The following is a 21910-nucleotide window of genomic DNA, read 5'->3' as shown; positions in this document are numbered from 1 at the left end:
GCTGAGTTTTGAGCAAGATCCAACCACTCACCAAGCTTCCTTTGACACAAACTTCCAAGCGGTCACCTTGAGCTTCCAGAAGGACAAGGGGCGACAGATATACGGGAATACCAGCCCCTGCAAGTTTCCCCGCCAAGCCCCTCACCATCCTGCCTTGGGAATATATCGGCGTCCCTTTGTTGTTGCCGCCGGAGTCTGCACGCTCGCCCCAGCTCTGCGTGGGTTTCCTCCCACAGTCCAAAGATGTGCAGGTTAGGGTGGGGGCCATGCTAAATTACCCCCATAGTGTGAATTAACCATGGGAGATTCAGGATTCCAGGGATAGGGTACAGAGGTGAACGTGGGTGGAATACCCTTTGGAAGGTCGGTGTGGACACAATGGGCCGAATGGCCTGCTTCCACACTGGATGGATTCTACATTTCAGCGTCTCTCAAGATTTTGTTTTGGTTGTATCGAGCCCAGTTACATTTTGTCAGAGAATTCTGAACACTTGATCTCATTTCGTTACATGAACATGTTTATGGTCACTCCACTGTATTCACCAACCTCAAATTCTATTCCTGCAAAGATGGTGTGACACAGATAAAGCCCAGTTGGTGACGTCTCATTAAGGAACTAGCAAGGTGTTGTAGCTCTTCCAATGGCTGCAGTCACTTGGTAAAATATTAAACTGAGCTTTGAGCTTCTAAGAAAACACACATTAAATACACCCATGTAACAATCACAGAAGGTTCGCCTCCTCCCTCCTCACTGTCTAAAGTCTTAAAGCCATTTCACCTGTATTTGAATCTAATCTATTTGCATTCACCGCTCACAATGCAATCTCCTTTTTACATTTACAAGTGCAAACTGGGTCCCTTCTTCGTGGACTATCTCTGCTCCATCTGCAGAAATAACACGGCCTCCCAGTTGTTCCCATTTCAGTAAAGCCCCTTGCTTACATTTCAGCCCTGATCCTGCTGCCATGGCTCCAGGGAAGCACAGTGCAGACTCTAGGAACATCACCTCATTTATGCACATCACAGGCCTTGATGTGAACACTGAAATTGCTAAGTAAGCTTAACAGGTCTGGCAGCTACTGCTGGAAGAAAGCAGAGTTAACGTTGGGAGTCTGGTGACTCTACATCAGAGTCTGACATTGACGTTTGCGAGTTTATTCCATCAGCAGTCACAAATTCTCACCACCTTATTTAAATTTCACCCAGAGGAAAGGCATTTTAACTGTAAAACACATCACAGCAACTTGGAGGCTTATAGAGAAATAGGAGGGGATGATATGGATGACATTGGAGAACGAGAGAAAATAGGGAATGAGAGAGCGGGAGTGGGAGAAATGGTGTGGGTAGTACAGTGCCTCTGCACTGCTGCCTCTCAGCGGCAGGGGCCCGGGTTCAATTCCACCCTTGGGTGACTGTGTGGAGTTTGCACATTCTCCCCGTGTCTGCGTGGGTTTCCTCCCGCAGTCCAAAGATGCATAGGTTAGGTGGATCGTCCATTTTAAGTTGCCCCCACAGTGTGCAGGCCAGGTGGGATAGCCATGGGCAATGCAGGGTTACAGGGAGAGGATGGGTTGCACATCGAAGGGGTGGTGTAATGACCTTCTACACTGCAGGGATTCTAAAAAGGTGGAGAGAGAGAGAGAGAGGGATGGGAGATTTCAAATAACTGTGCACCCTGATCTGCCTCTCAGTCATTTAGAGAACAGTGACCATAATTCAAAAGGTAATTAAATTGGTTGCAAAATGCTTCGAGATTTCAGGTGGCTGTGAAAGGGCATTATAGAAATGCACATCCTATTTGTTTGGTAAAACTGACCGTTTGCACAACTATGAGAACAAGTGTGAGAGTGAGGGCAAGAGAGAGACACTGACAGAACCACTGTATTTTCCAAAATGCTTTTTTTTTAATTTTCCTTTTGTCGTCTCCAGCACATTGGAACCCACCAGGTTCCAGTAAGTTACAAAGCAGTGTGTTAAACAGAAAGTTCCCTGGATGATAATGGTTCCAACGCACACAATTAATGCTTTCATAGACTGTAGGTGTGAACTCATTCAAGACAATCATTGTGCTCTTTCGATAATCTTCACGTTAACTGTACTACACACACACACACACACACACACACCCCATCAGCTTCCGCAAAAAGGAAGCACAAGACCACAGAAATCGGAACCGGTGTAGTCCATTCGGCCCATCACAACTGCTGTGCCATTCAATAAGATCATGGCTGATCCGATACTCCTCACGCACGCATTCCTGCCCTTTCCCTGTAACCCTTGATTCCCCGACTGATCAAGAATCCATCTATCTCAGCCTTAAGTAAGCACAAGGACTCTGCCCCCACAGCTCTCTGCGGCAAAGAATTTCAAAGACACTCAACCCTCTCAGAGAAGAGATTCCGCCTCCTCCTCTCAATCTTATAATATTTCACACATCCCTTGTACTCACGGTCAAATTAACCAAAGGAAAAACATTGCCACTTTATTTATGATTTGCCCTCATTTCCAATTCTGCCCACACCCGGCAACTTTCGAGTTCTCAGAGCGAAAGGATTTAACCCTTTTGATGCCTACTTCAGAGTTATGTTTCTGTGTCCCTCTGTCGCCAACGAATTCCCTCCCAACTGCCCCCCACCCCCTCCAGCATCTGTGGGCACTGTCCCAATCACATCGCTGCTGGGCTATGGACCTCAGCAAGTGGGTGATGAGATAGAATGGGAAAAGTTGGCAGAGCGGCCAGGCCACTCACTGGCCCTAGCCTCACCTGAACTCTTAAAACATAGGCGGGCAGAGGAATACTCTAGTCGAGGCCCAAACAGGGATCTGGATCAACCCCCTTGCCTGCTACAAGATTAGGAGGCCAAACAATGGGGCCTGCTAGCAGCAATGAATTGGTGAGCTGCCTCAAATGGGACAGCTCTGAATATGAAAATTTTAAAAAAAAGGACGTTGACGAATGATGGACCATAGTAAAGTGACAGGACTCTAAACTCAGCCAGTGCAAGATCTGGCAGCCAAAGAGGGAACCTCTTGCGAGGCTATCAGTTTTTAAAATTTAGCCTGGCTGTGGCTGCCCCGGTAGGCCTCTGCCAATTATTTGTCCCTGGGTGGCTGCGGTTGCTAGGGGTTACGCCACTGGCTGCCTTTCCATCATTCGCGTATTGCGGTCACTGAAGTGGGGGTGGGGGAGGAAGGCGGCAGTGACAGGAAGAGGGTATTAAGCACAAGACTGCGTTTCCACCCCGGCCTAACCTCAAACCTTGTGGATCTCGGCCTGCCGACTGGCAAGCGTTTTATCTGAATCCGGGTCCAAGTTACAGACTGATGTTTTTACCAAAAATCAACCCGCTCAGGGATGTTATGGTAGGCCAGATTGGAAGCTGGGCCTCCTGGGTCAGACACAGGGACATTACCACCGCACCGTAAGAAGCCTTGCAAGACCCAGCAATATAAGAAAGCAGATGTTTCTTTCAGCACGCACACCAAAATTTCCCCAGCAACAAGCAGTTCCAAAGAAGGGTCACCAGGCCCTAGAATGCTAACTCTGCTTTCTCCCTGGGGGTGTCGAGAGACTGGCTGAGCTTTTCCAGCGATTTCGGTTTTCATTTCCAAAAATCAAGGCTACTTTAATGGCGACATTGGCTAATCTTTTAAGTGGTTTCGGAACACGAACTGAGAGAAGCTGGAACATTTCCCCCCCCACCCCCAGGAACGGTCTAGGCCTGAAAGGTCAGCTTTTGTGCTCCGAAGATGCTGCTTGGCCTGCTGTGCTCGTCCAGCTCCACACTTTGTTATCTTGGAAGAAGGAGGCATCTGCTCTCGAACTGATTGCCCGAAGTCGAAGGCAAACGTGAACAGCAGTGAATCTATTCACACTCGTGGATGTGGCCATTTTAAGGGTGGCCATTTTGGAGTAGACAAAAGTGTTGTTGTCAGGGGCAACGGTGCCTCAGACATGGATCAGTGTCAAGAGAACAAAAAGAGCCTCTTTGCTGTCAATAACATTTACTACTGTCTGTCTCTTTAGCAGTCTACCTTGCTACATTTAAGAAGGAATTTGAAAAGCATTTGAGGCACTGACAATTGAATCAGATTGTCATAGAATTTCAGATAACCCTCTGATTACAGAAGGCTTTTCAGAGACTGGCACCTGATAATAGTTAAATTAGGTAGACATAAACAATCCCACCCTCAGTCACTGTTGCTGAAGCAAAGCAAAGGATGTTTTCAGTTCCCCACACCCCATCCCTCCATCACTATGTAATAAAAGGGCAGCTGATCTGGTCGTTCCATTGTTGCTGACTGTGGGAGCTTGCTGTGCACGAATTGGCAATCGCCTGCATCATGGCACTGACAGCCCTTCAAGACAAAAATTATTTCATTGGCTGAAAACCACGTTGGGGACGCCCAGAGGTTGTGAAAAGGTGCTACAGAAATGCAATATTTTAAAAAAAGTGATTAAAAGAAGTTAAAAAAATAACAAAACACAATTAGAAGTTGCTGGAAAAGCTCAGCAGGTCTGGCAGCATCTGTGAAGGACAAATCAGAGTTAACGTTTCAGGTTCAGTGACCCTTCCTTGGAACAGTTCAGAGGGATACAGATCTTGTAAGTGAAGACAGTTTAAGTATGGAAGGGCAAAAATATGACAGCGCAGGCTTGGAGGGCCGAAGGGCCTGCTCCCATGCTGTATTGTTTTTTTGTTCTTGATTTCCCTTCACAGATGCTGCCACACCTGCTGAGCTTTTCCAGCAAGTTTTAATTGTTTCTGATTTACAGTGTTTTTATTTAACATTAAACCGATATTTGGTGAAACGGAAGTGGGTGAGGGAAATTTCTGAGAGACCTTGGACAGAGAGAGAGGGGGGAGGTGTGGGGTTGTGGAGAACCCAAGCAGGGTTGTGAGCTAAACATCAGGGGCGCAAAATCCGAGTCATTAACAGCTGCCGTCCGTTTGAACCAAGTTATAGTAACTGTGCCACTAACTAGCTAACTAACTAACTAGCCCCTTTTCTTGTAGTTCTTGAAATGAGGTCACAGTGGGGTGTGAGGTGGTTTGGGATGCAATGGATTGCAGTGTGGGAGGCATGGGTGGCAGGGAAGAGCTGTTCTCATTTGGCTACCTCTACGCATGAGTACGGGCAGCGTGATGGCTCAGTGGTTAGCGCTGCTGCCCCACAGTGCCAGGGTCCTGGGTGCGCTTCCACCCTCAGGTGACTGCATGGCGTTTGCACGTTGTCCCCGTATCGGCGTGGGTTTCCTCCTGAGAAGGCAAGGTTAGGGAGCATTGGCCACGCTAAATTGACCAGAGTGTACGGGGAGGGTGGGTTAGTCCTGGGAAGTGTGGGGATTACAGGATGGGATGAGGGAGGGTCAGTTCAGTGATGGGGGCAGTTTGGGGGGAAGCAGAACGGGCCTGGGTGGGATGCTCTTCAGACAATTCATGTGGAATCAATGGCCTGCTTCCACACTGGAGGAATTCCATACAGCAATTCCACTATGATAGACATCACCTGATTCTCTGGATCAAATCCTTCCTTCCCATCCCTCATCGGCGAGGCTGACTTCAAAAGCAATTAAAATAAGAGAAAGAAGATTCTGGATGTGTCACCCTTTGAGCCACATCCCCACCTGGGGGATACTGAAGGCAAGCTGTCCACCCCCCAGAAATCTTCCTCTCAAAATCTGGCAGGGACAGCAACCTGACCAAAAAAAAAATCAGCAAAAAAAAACCAAACAAAAAAACAGGCTTGTCATGAGGATGAGAAACACAGAGCTAGATGCCTCTTCCAAAAGTTGGCATCGTCCATTCCTCCTCCACAATCATGTTCGTGAAAAGACCAATAACCGAGAGCCACAAGGTGAATAATGGTCATACAATACAGACGTACTTTTTCCACCAGGATTTTGACAAGGTCCTCATTTTCTTGGTGGTTAACGCTGTCACCCGGTGCTCGCTGCTGGCCCGCGCGTCCACGTGGCGCAGCCCACTCACGATGGCCAAGTCGAAGACCTCCTTCAGGTTTTTCTGTGTCAGCGAGGAGCACTCCACGTACGCCACGGCGCCCATCTTCTCCGACAGCGCCCGGGCAGCGGCCTGGGGCACTGGCTTCTCCTTGCACTTGGCCAGCTCAATCAGGACCTTCACGTCCCCGCGCAGGTCACACTGGGTGCCTGCCAGAACCACGGGTGCAGTGGGGCAGTGCTGGCGGATCTCGGGCATCCACTTCTCTGTCACGTTCTGGAAGGACGAGGGGCTGACCACGCTGAAGCAGAGCAGGAAGACGTCGGTCTTGTGGTAGCAGAAATGACGAAGCTTGTCGAATTCATCCTGCAGAGGGAAAACAGAAAAAAGGGAAGAGAGTTTAAAAAAAACACGGATAAATTAAAAAAAAATTTTTGCCAAACGTTAGTCTGAAACTAGCACTGATCAGATCCCAAATCCGTGCCAAATTAACACATCATAGAAGACAACAGTGTCTGACCTTAATTTCAAAGGGACAGACTAGCAGATTTCTTGGTCAGATCGATATTGTTGGATTTCCTTTTTGGCTTTTCAAAATAAAAAGGTATTTTTTTCTCCCTGTCCTCTGAACATGTCACAGGCGCATCATTGACACAGGTGGCCAACAGGTGATTTAGAGCTCGCAACTGAATGACCAGAGGTGTGTGCATGCTCATGACCAAGAGTGAACAACAGCGAGACAGCGCAGCTTGTATGTTCAGAAGGTTGTTTGTTCAAAACTTCACCTCTCCCTCGGAGAGACTTAAACATCCAGAAACGTAGACTTTTACTTGATTACGGCACTGAGGGAGTGCAGTACCACTACAGGGTGTTGCTTTCTAATATGGGATGTTAAAAAGTACAACCCCATAGCACCCCCCCAACCCAAATCTTGATTTCACAATAACCCATGACACTCTGGCACCTAACTCTGGCGACCTGTGCAATGGGGAGGCAATGGTCTAGTGGCATTATCACTGGACTGTTAATCCAGAGACCCAGATAATGTTCTGGGGACCCAGGATCGAATCCTGCCTCAGCAGATGTCAGAATTTGAATTCAATAAAAATCTAGAATTAAGAATCTCATGGTGACCATTGCCAGTTGTTGGGGGAAAAAAAAAAATCACCTGGTTCACTAATGTCGTTTAGGGAAGGAAACTGCGATCCTTACCTGGTCTGGGCGTACATGTGACTCCAGACCCACAGCAATAGGGTTGACTCTTAACTGCCCTCTGGGTGATTGGGGATGGGCAATAAATGCTACTTGGCCAGCGACGCCCTCCCATCCCATGAATGAATAAGGAGAATGAATAAAAAGGAGAGAGAAAAAAAAGTGGACCTCAGATTGACTAGAATATTTGACGAGGGAGCTTGTTTGTGGAGCCTGGCCAATCCACAGCCCAGCACTGCTGATAACCTTACATCAAAAGCCAACCATTACCCGATGATGAGAATCAGTAACCAAACTGCAAGCTCGGGATAGATACTATTCACTCACCTGGCCAGCGGTATCGCAGAGCTGCAGTCTGATGGGGGTCCCATCAACGTGGACAATAGCTGCAAAACATGACCACAAGAGGAGAACAGCTTCGTCAGGAGTCAGTGTGGTGGGTGAGAGTGGTCCCTGACGCTCAAATAAATAGATTTAACTGTTCAACAGCAGCAAATTACTGCAGAGGTTGATAACAAAACAAAAAACAAAATGCTGGAGATCACAGTGGGGCAGGCAGTGTCCATACAGTGTGGCATGGCCACCCACCAGAGTTCATAGTGCCCAATGCCACCCCGTACACACCGCAGCAGCAGGCACCACTTTGGCCCAGGAGACACAATCAGAAGTTGACATCCCCGGCGCAGTAACGCAGGGGGTGAGGTGCTGCAATGCCTGAGGTGCCTCTTCTCTTACAGAGATGTGAAAAAGAGGTGCTGTCTGCTGATTGAACTGGGGACAAAAGGATGCTGCGGCCACTGATTTCAAAATGGGTGCCACTGCCAAGATTTATTCTTCGAAGACATCATCGAATCCCTGCAGTGCAGAAACAGGCCCTTCGGCCCAACAAGTCCACACCGACCCTCAGGGCATCCCACCCAGACCCAGCCCTCTATAACCCACCTAATCCTCTCATCCCTGAACACCACGGGGCAATTTAGCATGGCCAATCCAGCCCAGCCTACATATCTTTGGTCTGTGGGGGGAAACCGGAGCACCTGGAGGGATACCACGCAGACACAGGGAGAATGTGCAAACTCCGCACAGACAGTTGCCCGAGGGTGGAATCGAATCATAGCCCCTGGTGCTGTGGGGCAGCAGTGCTAGCCACTGAGCCACCTGTAAAAATAAAAGCACATTCTGATTCATGCCCACGTTGCTGCTTGTGGTACCTTACTGTGCGAAAATTTGGCTGTTGAATTTCCTACATGACAAGTGAATATACTCAACGATAGACTCCACTGTAAAAGTGGCTGAGAAGAACTTTAGGGGCACTGAATGGGTTAAAATATTAGTTTGTTAATCAGACGGCACACTTCAAACATGCAGTAATCCCGTGACTGCAATTTAATGTTCACTACACAACACAATTTTACCGACTTTTGCACCTCTGGCAAAGCCTCTAAGAATTTTATGTTTCAATAAAGGTTGCTTCATTCTTCCATCCCAACCTACTCAACCTCTCCTCACAAGGCAGTCCTTCCAAACCCACGAGTAGCAAGTGAACCTTCTCTCAGCTCCCCACCCTTGGATAAGGCGCCTAAATATGCAGTTTAACTCGACTCTTCTCCACAGCTTATTAAACCGACAGTGAAGAAATTTTTATCAGAGGTAGTGGGAACTGCAGATGCTGGAGAGTCCGAGATACCAAAAAGTGAGGCGCTGGATGAACGCGGCAGGCCCAGTAGCATATTAGGAGTACAAAAGCTGACGTTCGGACCTAGACCCTTTTCTGATGAAGGGTCTAGGCCCGAAACATCAGCTTTTGTGCTCCTAAGATGCTGCTTGGCCTGCTGCGTTCATCCAGCCCCACACTTTGTTATCTCAGTTAAGAAATTTTGTTGGACATCACGGGATGCAACGGTTAGCATCTCTTCCTCCAGGCCAATAGCCTGCTGCAGGGTTTGAGGCCGTGGGAGGAGAGCCTGCAACCAGACCGAGTGTCGCCTCAGAAACGTGTACCAGTGGGGAGAGGGATTCCTTGACGGTGGCTTGGAGGGGACCCTAGATCATTGCAGTCCTTAGCACAAGAGCGCAACAAGCTGCTAAACAAAGGAAAGGCTTACATGCAGTTGGAGCAACTGGGACCCTGGTGGGGGCAGACTGGTGCCTCCCTGTGGCACAGGTCAGTGTGGGGTGTGCCTTACCTCGGAATGTGGTTCGGACCTTAGTCCTTGGACCGCGAACCCAAGCAGCGGCGGCGGCGGCGCTATATCAATGAAAGAACGAACTTGCTCGGATCCGAGGGGGCTGGCTTGCCCCACATCCGAATGTGGGAAGGTTTGCGTGAGCGAGGACTGCGAGGTCGCAACACAAACTCGGCTTTCGGTTGGAGCTGGTCTTTTATTTGTGAGGGAGGGGCAGAATGTAAAGAAGAGAGCGGCAACACATATATATATAAAAAAACTCTTCAAAAAGAACCGAGAGGGCATTTAACAAAGCAAAATATAGAAGTGAAAGTACACAAGCAAACATAAAACACACTAAAAAACGGATGTAGATTATTTGTAAAGCTGCTCAGGGAAAGATGAGATGCAAACAAAGACTTTAGTCTATGAGTAATCGCAGGGGCAGTGCTGGGCAGGAGAATTTGTACAACTCTAACATACAAAAGGATCAAAAGAAAAAAGGCCCCAAGCAAAAGAGCCACTGAAAACAGCAAATGGGTGAATGGTCCAAGAGATTTGCAGGTTGTGGAGGCGGGGGGTGGGGGGGGGGGGGGGGGGGGAGAAATGGCGGTGAAATCTCGTGCAGGGTTCAGATGGTGATGTCCCTCTTCCTGTCTCCTAATATTTCTGGAACAGTATCAGTCAGTCAAGGACAAACCCTTCTGTACAACGTCAGAAAATGAAGTCCCAAGCCTGACCCTTCTTCGGGCCACCTCAGCTCTCACTCACTCACACACACACACACACACACACACACACACACGAAGTCAGTGCAAACACACGCCCAGAAACCTCCCAACTTTCAACTTTTCTTATTTGGGCGGAGGGTTTGCAGAAAAAGAACAGCTCGACCCGTGTCCAATTGCCAAAGGCGGCAGCAGCTTTGCGCTGCCCTCCCCGGTCAAATTGCCAGCAGTTGGCAATTCCTCCACCTCCCCAGCTGCCAGAGGAACAGGTAACTGAGGGGAAGCTACCACAGGCTCAAATGGGCTGAATGGCCTTCTGCTCCTGCGTCCCAGGGCCACCCGGTTCTCTGGGTCATGGCAAGATGCCAACAGCAACAACTTACATTTATATGGAGCCATTTCTTAAGTAGAGGCACTTGTGTGTCCTTTGATGCTTCACTTTAGGGTCAGAGAGAGATCTGACACAAAATGCATGAGGAAATGAGGAGGTGACAGACAGCTTGGTCAGCAGCTTAAATGGAATGAGGGGGTCAAAGAGGTTTAAAAAAGGGAAGAGACATGCATTTATATAGCACCTTTCTCAACCACTGCATAGCTCAGGTGTATCACAACTGATGACACTTTTTAAAAAAATTGGAGTCACTGCAGTAAATGCAGGAACTGTGGCGGCTAATTTATGCACAGCAAGCACCCACAGACAGGAACCCGTTGCTGATACAGGCCACCCGCTGCAGATCGGAAACTAAAAAAAGCAGAAATTTGCTGGAGAAACTCAGCAGGTTTGGCGGCGTCTGCAGAGCGAGAAGGAGCAAGAGTTAATGTTTGGGGCCCATTGACTCCCGTTTGCCTGATTGGAGACTCACCGGACTCAACATTAACTGTTTCTCTCTGTACAGGGGGCTGCCAGCGCTGCTGAGATCATCCAGAGTTTTCTGCTCTTTAGTGTTGTCAATCTGAGGGATAATTAAAATATGGGTCTGAGGATAATTCTCCTGCTGTTGTATAAAGCAACACCCTGGGGTATTTTTTTTAAAAAAACACCCATCTGAGCAGGGACAACATCTCTGAAAGATTAGAATTGGAATTGGTTTATTGTCATCATGTGTACTCGAGTACAGGAGTACAGTGAACGAACCCAGGTACAAAGTCCTAAATAAAGACAAGGAAAGCTAAGTTAAAAGTTCAACATTACAATTCTTGTCACAAAGAAGTAGTAAAAAAAAGAAATAAAATTAAAAGTTCCAAATGATGGTCTGTCTTTAGCTATAGGCCTGCAGTCACTCCGCCCTGAGCTTTTCCCCCACTAGAGCTCGATCCCCCACACCTGTTTCTCTGCTAACTGCCGCACTACAGGTTTGGTCAGTAGTCAGCAAGGCAAATGCAACTTTGGCATTTATTTTGAGAAAACTTGAATATAAAAGCAGGGATGTACTACTGAGGCTCTGGTCAGCTCACATTTCGAGTATTGGGCCCCGTATCTAAGGAAGGATGTGCTGGCCTGAGAGCGGGTTCAGAGGAAGTTCACGAGAACGGTCCCGGGAATGAAAAGCTTAACATATGAGGAAGCTGGGTCTATACTGGATGGAGTTTAGAAGGATATGGGGAATCTAACTGAAACTTACAGAATACTGAATGGCCTGGACAGAATGGATGTTGGGAAGATGTTTCCATCGGTAGGAGAGTCTAGGACCCGAGGGCATAGCCTTAAAGTAAAGGGAAAATCCTTTCAGAATGGAGACAAGGAGAAGCTTCTTCAAGCAGACTCGATGGGCTGAATGGTCTAGTTGCTGCTCCTAACTCTTATGGTCTCACCCAACACAATGCACGGCTTTTTCAGCACTGCATTGGACAGTCAGCCTTTGTTGTTTGGTTCAGGCCCTGGAGTGGGGCTTGAACTGGGGACATTGTGACTCAGAGGCGAGGGTGCAATGCACTAAACCATGGGTGACAGCTCAAGCGTAAGGGACTCTGGAGCCTGGCACCCAGGCACCTCGATGATATGGTTGCCAACAGCAGAACACGTTTTATTTATTCATTCCTGGGGATGAGGGCGTTGATGGGTTATTGTCCATTCCTCTTTCCCTGGGGGCAATGAAGAACTACCCACATTGCTGTGGGCCTGGTCACAAATGTGTGTGTAAGGACAACAGGTTTCCTTCCTTAAAGGAAGGACATTAGTGAACCAGATTGGATTTTGCCAACAATCGACAATGGATTCATGGTCAACATTAGATTCCTAATTCCAGATTCTTTATTGAATACAAATTCCACCATCTGCCGTGGTGGGATTCAAACCCAGGTCTCTAGAATGTCATCTGTGTCTCTGGATTAACAGACCAGCGCTAACACCAGTAGGCCATCACCTCCCAAAACAAAAAAAGAGATTACAAACAGAGACGAGGGCTACAATTGAATAGGCCCACCATAACAAGGCTGAATCTGACTGGAATGTATAAAATTCTAAGAGAGCTGGACAGACTAAGTGTGTTGGGGATGTTTCCCCTGGTTGGGGGGAGTCCAGAACTAGAGTACACAGTCTAAGGATTCAAAATAGACTATTTAAGACTGAGATGAGGGAAGAGTTCTTTACTGGCTTCCCTGCTACAGGAAAAATGTTATTAAACTTGAACAAGGTTCAGAAGAGATTTAAGTATGTTGCTGGGGTTGGAGGGCTTGAGCTACAGGGAGAGGCTGAATAGGCTGGAGCTATTTTCCCTGGAATTTCGGAGGTTGAGGGATGACCTTATAGACGTTTATAAAATCATGACGGGCATGGAGAGGGTGAATAGACAAGGTCTTTTCCCCACAGTAGGAGAGATCTAAACTTATTCTGATGAAGGGTCTAGGCCCGAAACGTCAGCTTTTGTGCTCCTAAGATGCTGCTTGACCTGCTGTGTTCATCCAGCTCCACACTTTGTTATCTCAAAACTAGAGGGCATGGGTTTAGGCTCAGAAATCACATAACACCAGATTATAGTCCAACAGGCTTGTTTGAAAACACAAGCTTTTGGAGCATAGTGGCTATGCTCCAACAAAAAAAAATGCTGCAAACACTTGTTTTCAAACAAACCTGTTGGACTATAACCCAGTGTCATGTGATTTCTGACCACATCCACCCCTGTCCAACATCAACACCTCCACATCATAGGTTGAAGGTGAGAGGGGAAAGGTTTAAAAGGGACCCAAGGGGCAACTTTTTCACACAGAGGGTGGTGCGTGTCTGAATGAGCTGCGAGAGGAAGCGGTGGAGGTGAATGCAATATTTAAAAGGCATCTGGATGGGCATATGGGTTTAGAGGGATATGGGCCAAATGCTGGCAAACAGGACTATATTAATTTAGGATATTGGGTCAGCATGGAGGAGTTGGACTGAAGGATCTTTTTCCATGCTGTACATCTCAATGACTCTACTCAAGAGGATAGTGAGCCTGTGGAATTCTCTATCACAGAAGGCTGTGGAAGCCATATCACTGAATACATTCAAGAAAGAGAGATACAAATATTTTTAGATTTTAAAAAGTCATAGAGGAGCAATCAGAGAAAGCTGGCAGATAGAAGATCAGCCATGATAAGATTGAACAGCCTCCTGCTGGCACAGAGTTTGGTGTTTAAACAATTCATGAGGGGAATGTAGATAGCCAGGGGTTCAATATTCACTCCACATGTCTCCAACTCTTGGTTCTAGGGTTTTGACAAGTGCTTTCTGTGCAGACTCGGTGCAACAACGACACCTCCACGTAAACCCTCATCTAGATAAACCTTCAAGGAAACGGACAGCCAATAAATGATGGGCACTTCACTCACTCAAAGCAAACCTCTAAATCAACATTAATTTTGTTGCGTCACAGGTAGGCAGGGTGGTTAGGAAGGTGTTTAGCACGCTTGCCTTCATTGCTCACACCTTTGAGTATAGGGATGTCACATTAAAGGTTATACAGGACATCTGGAGTACTGTGTGCAGTTTTGGCCTCCCTTTTACAGGAAGGATATTATTGAGCTGGAGTGGGTTCAGAAAAGGTTCACCAGGATATTGCTGGGACCGGAGGGTTTGAGATAGAAGGGTAGGCTGAGAAATTTTCTTGCTGCCCTCCTATGCCAAACCAAAGAGATGGAGGGGATGATCTTACGATAGTCCACGTGTGGAATGAACTGCCAGCAGAAGTGGTGGATGCAGGTACAGTTACAGCATTTAAGATATTTGGACAGGTACATAAATAGGAAAAGTTTAGAGGGATATGGGACAAATGCAGGCAGCTAGGAATAGTTTAGTTTGGGATTATGGTTGGCATTGGAAGAATTGGACCAAAGGGCCTGTTTCAACGCTGTTTGTGTTTAAAAATTCTCATGTGTTTTCAAACCTCTCTGCACCCCCAAATTCTGTCCCCTGGCTCATCTAAAAAGGAAATAAAGCAGGAGTAGGCCATTCTACCCCTTGAGACGGGCCACAATCTTGTAGCGACCTTGGGGCTTCCACTCCAGTTTTCCCCGTCCACTCCCGCTGTCCTTTGATTGGTCGAGACCCCAAAAATTGTCCAGTCCCAGCCTTAAACATTCAGCGATGGTGTGCAACCTTCAGGGTGTGGTGCAGGTTTCGAAATCCCAGAGATTTCCCCAATTTCCTCCAGTCCACCATTGGCAGGCTTGCCTTCAGCTTTCTTGGGCTCTGGGATGCCCTCTCTAAACCTCTCCCTGCTCAAAAAAATCTTTCAAACCCCACCCCAGCCACACTTTTGATGGTCTGCCCTCAGACCCTCTTAAGGGGCATGACATGGAAATCTGATCCTGTAAAACGTTGCGTAATTTTAAAGAAAAGGCAAAACAAATACAAGTTGTTGTTCAGGGGGAAAGGATACAAAGGCACTGCCCCCCAGCATTTTATATCACTAATGCATGTTTCCCTGTGTAGTACATTCTGTTCCAGGGACTGTGCCCATGGGAAGACTGTACAATCCATAGAAAGAGCAGGAACATCCCACTTTAGTAACTCTGCCAGAATGAACTGTCTGTAACTTTATTCAGATTCCAAGCACCGAATTGCAGGGACCTCAGGGATTAATAAATTTCAGAATCGCCATTCACACGACAGGTGACCGATGAAGGCCACCTCACAGCTTCACTGGGAGCTGGCTACTCAGTCTGGAGCCATTCCCCTACAGGACACAAACTGCTGGGCTCATTAATTTGGGGGTCACTGTATTGCAGTGGGGTACAGTACCGGTGGGGGACAGGTCTGTCACTGTATAACACTGGGGTACAGTACCGGTGGGGGACAGGTCTGTCACTGTGTAACACTGGGGTACAGTACCGGTGGGGGACAGGTCTGTCACTGTGTAACACTGGGGTACAGTACCGGTGGGGGACAGGTCTGTCACTGTGTAACACTGGGGTACAGGTCTGTCACTGTGTAACACTGGGGTACAGTACCGGTGGGGGACAGGTCTGTCACTGTGTAACACTGGGGTACAGTACCGGTGGGGGACAGGTCTGTCACTGTGTAACACTGGGGTACAGTACCGGTGGGGGACAGGTCTGTCCCTGTATAACACTGGGGTACAGTACCGGTGGGGGACAGGTCTGTCACTGTGTAACACTGGGGTACAGTACCGGTGGGGGACAGGTCTGTCACTGTGTAACACTGGGGTACAGTACCGGTGGGGGACAGGTCTGTCACTGTGTAACACTGGGGTACAGTACCGGTGGGGGACAGGTCTGTCACTGTGTAACACTGGGGTACAGTACCGGTGGGGGACAGGTCTGTCACTGTGTAACACTGGGGTACAGTACCGGTGGGGGACAGGTCTGTCACTGTATAACACTGGGGTACAGTACCGGTGGGGGACAGGTCTGTCACTGTATAACACTGGGTTACAGTACCGGTGGGGGACAGGCCTGTCACTGTATAACACTGGGTTACAGTACCGGTGGGGGACAGGCCTGTCACTGTATAACACTGGGGTACACTACCGGTGGGGGACAGGTCTGTCACTGTATAACACTGGGGTACAGTACCGGTGGGGGACAGGCCTGTCACTGTATAACACTGGGGTACAGTACCAGTGGGGACAGGTCTGTCACTGTATAACACTGGGGTACAGTACTGATGGGTACAGGTCTGTCACTGGAATGAAATTTAGTACAGTTTAGACGAGGTCAGAAGGCTGTATACAGTTGTAACCCTGTGGAGGACTCCAGGAGTGAGCACTGATATCATGTAGCAAACAAAAAACAAAAAACCCACGACAGACATTGAAATGCTGTCTTGTCTCTCTAAAACAATGTTGGCATCGAGACAGGATGCAAGGTCAGCGATTACACTCCAGAGGTTAGATACTTTCAGAAAAGTATCTATTTTAGTGGAAACAAAAACAGGATTCAAACAAAGAGATACGTTCAGGCGTTTTTCCATTGTCAAATTGCTGGACATGAAGTGCACAAACAATAGATATTAACAGAAAGGGACAAGTGCTGGGGAAGGTGAGGCATCATTCAGATAATAGACATTCCCCTCCCTCACCTCCAGGGAGCCCAGGCTTGTACACAGGAAAAATCTGTCTGTTTAAATACGCTGTCTTTCCCCTCTCCTGAATGTCTTGCCTCATGCAGCTGATGAATTCCCTGGAACTGTCGAGTGTCTGAATAGCAGGGCTTGAAGCTCGGGTCCCACTTCAGGGTTTAGAAACCAAAATTTAGGCTGACATGCAAGGCGATATCGAGGGAGTGCCACACTGTCTGAGGTACTGGCTTTTGGAGGCAATGCTGCATGCTCAGGAGAAAGGAATTGAGCCTGCGGAGCTTTTCCAAAGAAAAAGCAGGGGCTTTGTCCCAACACTTATCCCCTAAACCAGGGTCGCAAAAACCTGATGTTTGTCACATTAATAAAGTGTGAAGCTGGATGAACACAGCAGGCCAAGTAGCATCTCAGGAGCACAAAAGCTGACGTTTCGGGCCTAGACCCTTCATCTCGGCCCGAGACGTCAGCTTTTGTGCTCCTAAGATGCTGCTTGGCCTGCTGTGTTCATCCAGCTTCACACTTTATTATCTTGGATTCGCCAGCATCTGCAGTTCCCATTATCTCTGTTTGTCACATTGTTCTTTCTCGACCCAATTCCTCATTCTGCACTGTTTGATCTTGGAGACAAACGGCACAACTGTATTCACCAAAACTCCCTTCACTCCAAGGACCCTTTTCCTCAGAGCCGTTAAGGATGTGCAGTAAATCCTGACCTAGCCAGTGGCCACCCACATCCCATAAAGTGAATTAAGGAAACCACCCCCCTCCCCCACCTCAATACACACTCTCCTCCTCCCTCTCCCTGTCTCCATTGGTATTCCCATTTTCCAGATCAGAATTAGACACCTGTGCATTCAGAGGAAATCTTGTGTGGAATGAGGGTCAGGAAACCTACCAACCATTCAATTACAGCAGAGCAGACCCAACGGGCTGAATGGCCAAATTCTGCTCCTGTCTTGTGGTCTTGGCATTCACTGAAAATCTAACAGTGCAGATGGAGGCCATTCAGCCCCATCATGCCTGCTAGCTCACTGAAAGCTCTCCAGATCATTCCTCACCCTCTATGCTTCCCCCCTCCCCCCAAATCCTTTTGAGTATTTATCCAATTCTTCTGTTCCAATAGCTGCTTCCTTCTCAAATAATACATTGCAAATTGACTTTTGATCTGAAGTGAAATAAATTCTCTTCCACCTTCTCCCTGCTCCCTGCACTGCTTTCTTCCGACACTTAACAGTACAGTTCTCTCAGTTTTACTATCAGCCAACAGTCCTTCAAACTAGACTCTTAATAAGCTGATGTAACATGATCTCAACTCTACCTCCTGATCATTCTCAGCCCCCACCCCTCCCTCCCTCTCTCTCTCTCCCATGTTTCTCCCACTTGCCCTTTTCCCTCCTTTATGGGATCTTTCTAAATGCAGTATCGATAACAACCAGGTCATTAAAAATGATCAAGGTTAGTAGCTCCGTTTACAGGGCCACACAGGTCTTTGTGCAACACCAGATAAAACTAACAAACACTCTCCATGGGAGTGAAGAGACAGAGTGATTAGAGGGGGAGGGGGAAATGGGGCTGATGGGAGGGAGTGGATATGGACTCAATGGGCTGAATGGCCTCTTCCTGTACTACAATGCCTCGAATCCAAGGGGTGAAATAGCAAATTGGGTAGATTTTGTACAAAAACTATCAGTTTTTCTCTGTATCGAACCCTGTGCTGTCCCTGCCCTAGGAGTGCTTGATGGGGGACAGTGCACAAGTTCACTTTACCTACAATTATCCAAGGGTCACACTCAGCCCTCCCATCTGAAAGTTTTCCACGTCCCACCAACAACGCTGAGACCCCCAAATGCAGTCCTCAGCGTTAGCGGTACAACTCGAAACAGTGAAAACATACAACACTGGAACCCAGTGCAAGCCTGCTCCCCCAGGGCTAACGCTAACTCTCTCTCTCACACACACTTGTCGTCCCATAGACAACCCTGTAACCATGCTAACAAAATCTTAATCAGCTCGTAGTCTTTTGGTGCATGTTTGGAATGGAATGGCAATCTGCAATTGACTGAAAAATAAAACTCGAGTTCATTTAAAATTATAATTAAAAACTTTTAGTATAGCATATACAGGAAACGTGTGCACACATGAATATGCATAATGATGATACATAAATGCATATACATAATATCACACATTAGAGAAGCGACCCTTCAGCCCATAGATATGTTCTTGAAGGACTAAATATACAAAAGTTTCTCGTGTTTAAAAACGCTCTGAAGTGATTAGTTATAGCTTACCGGAGAAATCGTCAAAGGCAGTGGGTACATATTTTGTTGGATAACCATTGGTGGTGTAGCTGACCACCAAACTAGTTTTGCCAACCGCTCCATCTCCGAGCAAAACGCACTTGAGGAACCGCTCCTGGGTGCGGGCAGCCCGGCCGCTGCGCTTGGGTTTGTGCGGGGGCACCGGGGGTGCGAAGCCCGCGCGATAGTCCAGTAAGTCCTGGGGGGGCATCGCCGTCTCTCACACCGAGAGAGAGAGATGTTTCACTTCCTTTCTTTTCAAAATTCAAAAGAAAACAAAAATCCCCCACAAGACCGGGCAAAAAAAAACACCTAGGAAGTTAGTTCCAAATTCTGGAGGACCACCAAAATCATTTGAAGGGGAAGAAAAAACGAAAAATAATTTTTGAAAAGTTTGGGCAAAACTTTTCCGCGTCCTATCAGTTTCACTGAAACTGACACGGGGTGGGGGGGAGCGATCAGTAATCAAATCGGCCCCACAACAGCCTAATTTCTTTCCGCCTCTAAACCACACACTTCAAACACTCTCTCTCTCTCTCCCCGCACTGTTCGTTTTATAAACCTCTCACCCGGTAGTCACCGCCTCCCTTGAAACGGGTAGATACAGAACTCAGCAACATTTGCACCTCCCACACAGCTTCCACCCCTTAAAGGGACAGCTCAGCATCACAGGTGAAACGCTGAAGAGGAAGGTGTAGGGTTGAGGGGAAAAGTGACATTTAAAAAAAAAATTGCCAACATTACTACACCACCCATTCTGCACCCCGAATCGAAATGGGGCTGTACAATAGACTGTTCTTGCTCAATAACTTGCTGACTCTCACTCATGAACCAGTTCTCTCAATCATTAACCTGGTCTCTCACTCATTAACCTCTCTCCTTCTCTGACCTGTTCTTTCATCCAATTATCTGTTCATTCTGACTCTTTAATCCCCTCCCAATCTTTAACCTTCTCTCTCAGTCTTTAACCCTCTCTCAATCTTTAACCCTCTCTCTCAGTCTTTAACCCTCTCTCAGTCTTTAACCCTCTCTCAGTCTATAGCTTGCTCTCTCAGTCTTTAACCCTCTCTCTCAGTCTATAGCTTGCTCTCTCAGTCTTTAACCCTCTCTCAGTCTATAGCTTGCTCTCTCAGTCTTTAACCCTCTCTCAGTCTATAGCTTGCTCTCTCAGTCTTTAACCCTCTCTCTCAGTCTATAGCTTGCTCTCTCAGTCTTTAACCCTCAGTCTATAGCTTGCTCTCTCAGTCTTTAACCCTCTCTCAGTCTATAGCTTGCTCTCTCAGTCTTTAACCCTCTCTCAATCTTTAACCCTCTCTCTCAATCTTTAACCCTCTCTCAGTCTATAGCTTGCTCTCTCAGTCTTTAACCCTCTCTCAATCTTTAACCCTCTCTCTCAATCTTTAACCCTCTCTCAGTCTATAGCTTGCTCTCTCAGTCTTTAACCCTCTCTCAATCTTTAACCCTCTCTCTCAATCTTTAACCCTCTCTCAGTCTATAGCTTGCTCTCTCAGTCTTTAACCCTCTCTCTCAGTCTTTAACCCTCTCTCTCAGTCTATAGCTTGCTCTCTCAGTCTTTAACCCTCTCTCTCAGTCTATAGCTTGCTCTCTCAGTCTTTATTCTGCTAGCTCTCTTGCTCTCTAACCTGCACTTTCTACCTCATTAATCTCCACTTTCTGCTTCATTAATCAGCTCTCCCTCATTCTTTAACCTGCTCTCTGTTGCACTTTGTAACCTGTATTCTCAGTCTTTATCCTATCTCTCTCCCACCCTCTAACCTTCTCTTTCTATCTCTTTAATCTATGCTTTCTGTTCTGTTAACCAGCACTCTCAGTCCTGAACCTGCTCTCTTGTGCTCTTCAACCTGCTCTCTTTCTGATTCATTAATTATCCCCCCTTCTCTCTCTCATTTACCTTCTCTCTCACTCATTTGTTTACCTTTCAAATTCATTGATTTATATTAGATTCTAGTCTCTGATTCCTCCTCAGAACGGTAGCAATGATTCCAATCCACATATTCCACTGATATATGAATGGAAATCAAGAAACAGAAAAGTTCTGCTAAAACTTTTTAAAGTGATTTTTTTTCCCGTCAAAATGATTTTGGTGATCACCCAGAGTTTAGGACTAATACAAATATTGTATTTGTATTGTATCTACAAATACAGTATCAAATTATATGGAAATTATTTTCTATAATCCACCCTGTGGTGTTGGCTGATTCTCTCAGTTTGCTCTTCAATCTCACGTTACCATTTCCCACATCATCCTCCATGATGGAAGAGCCCAGCACATCAGTGCAAAAGATAAGGCTGAAGCATTCGCAGCAACCTTCAGCCGGAAGTGCTGAGTGGATGATCCATCTCAGCCTCCCACAGTGGTCTCCAGCATTACAGTTACCAGTCTTCAGCCAATTCCATTCACTCCATGTGATATCAAGAAACAGTTGAAGACACTGGATACTGCAAAGGCTACAGGCCCTGACAACATTCCTCAATAGTACTGAAGACTTGTGCCCCGGAAGTTGCCGCTCCCCTAGCCAAGCTGTTCCAGTACAGTTACAACACTGATATCTACCCGACAATGTGGAAAATTACCCACGTATGTTCAGTACACAAAATCCAACCCAGCCAATTACTACCCCATCAGTCTTCTGTTGATCATAAATAAAGTGATGGAAGGTGTCAGTAACAGTACTATCAAGCAGCACCTGCTCAGCAATATCCTGCTCAGTGATGCCCAGTGTGGGTTCCGCCAGGGCCACTCTGCTCCTGACCTCATTACAACCTTGGTTCAAACAGGGGCAAAACAGCTGAATTCCAGAGGTGAGGTGAGAGTGACAGCCCTTGAAACCAAGGCTGCATTCGACCAAGTGTGGCATCAAGGAGCTGGAGAAAAACTGGTGCCAATGTAGATAGCCTGTCCACCATCTACAAGGCACAATGAGGTGGGAAAACTCTCAACTGTTTGGGTCACACTTGGCGCAAAGGGAGCTGGTTACAGGAGGTCAGTCATCTCAGCTCCAGGCCATCT

The 21910-nt window shown here is 47.2% G+C and overlaps 1 protein-coding gene across 1 annotated transcript; it reads right to left on the bottom strand.

Annotated features, from left to right (window-relative positions):
• Positions 1–1882: 1882 nt before the first annotated feature.
• Positions 1883–19662, bottom strand: rhoub (ras homolog family member Ub). The gene is made up of 3 exons (XM_048522676.2): positions 18871–19662; positions 7503–7561; positions 1883–6329 (listed from the first exon to the last, which is right to left on the bottom strand). The coding sequence occupies exons 1-3, from the start codon at positions 19088–19090 to the stop codon at positions 5871–5873; spliced, it is 738 nt and encodes a 245-aa protein (XP_048378633.1). The 5' UTR covers positions 19091–19662; the 3' UTR covers positions 1883–5870.
• Between the last annotated feature and the right edge of the window lie 2248 nt (positions 19663–21910).

The sequence above is a fragment of the Stegostoma tigrinum genome, chromosome 39 (genome assembly GCF_030684315.1).
Source record: "Stegostoma tigrinum isolate sSteTig4 chromosome 39, sSteTig4.hap1, whole genome shotgun sequence".
Classification (NCBI taxonomy): Eukaryota; Metazoa; Chordata; class Chondrichthyes; order Orectolobiformes; family Stegostomatidae; genus Stegostoma; species Stegostoma tigrinum.
The sequence above is the reverse complement of the archived record's forward strand: the minus strand, read 5'-3'. Positions and strand labels throughout refer to the sequence as shown.

Excerpts from the sequence above, each read along its gene's own strand:
- rhoub (XM_048522676.2), bottom strand. The coding sequence starts at position 19,090 with ATGCCCCCCCAGGACTTACTGGACTATCGCGCGGGCTTCGCACCCCCG. Across the intron at positions 7,562-18,870 it reads TGCCTTTGACGATTTCTCCG|CTATTGTCCACGTTGATGGG; the intron begins GTAAGCTATAAC and ends CATGTTTTGCAG. Across the intron at positions 6,330-7,502 it reads TCTGCGATACCGCTGGCCAG|GATGAATTCGACAAGCTTCG; the intron begins GTGAGTGAATAG and ends TTCCCTCTGCAG.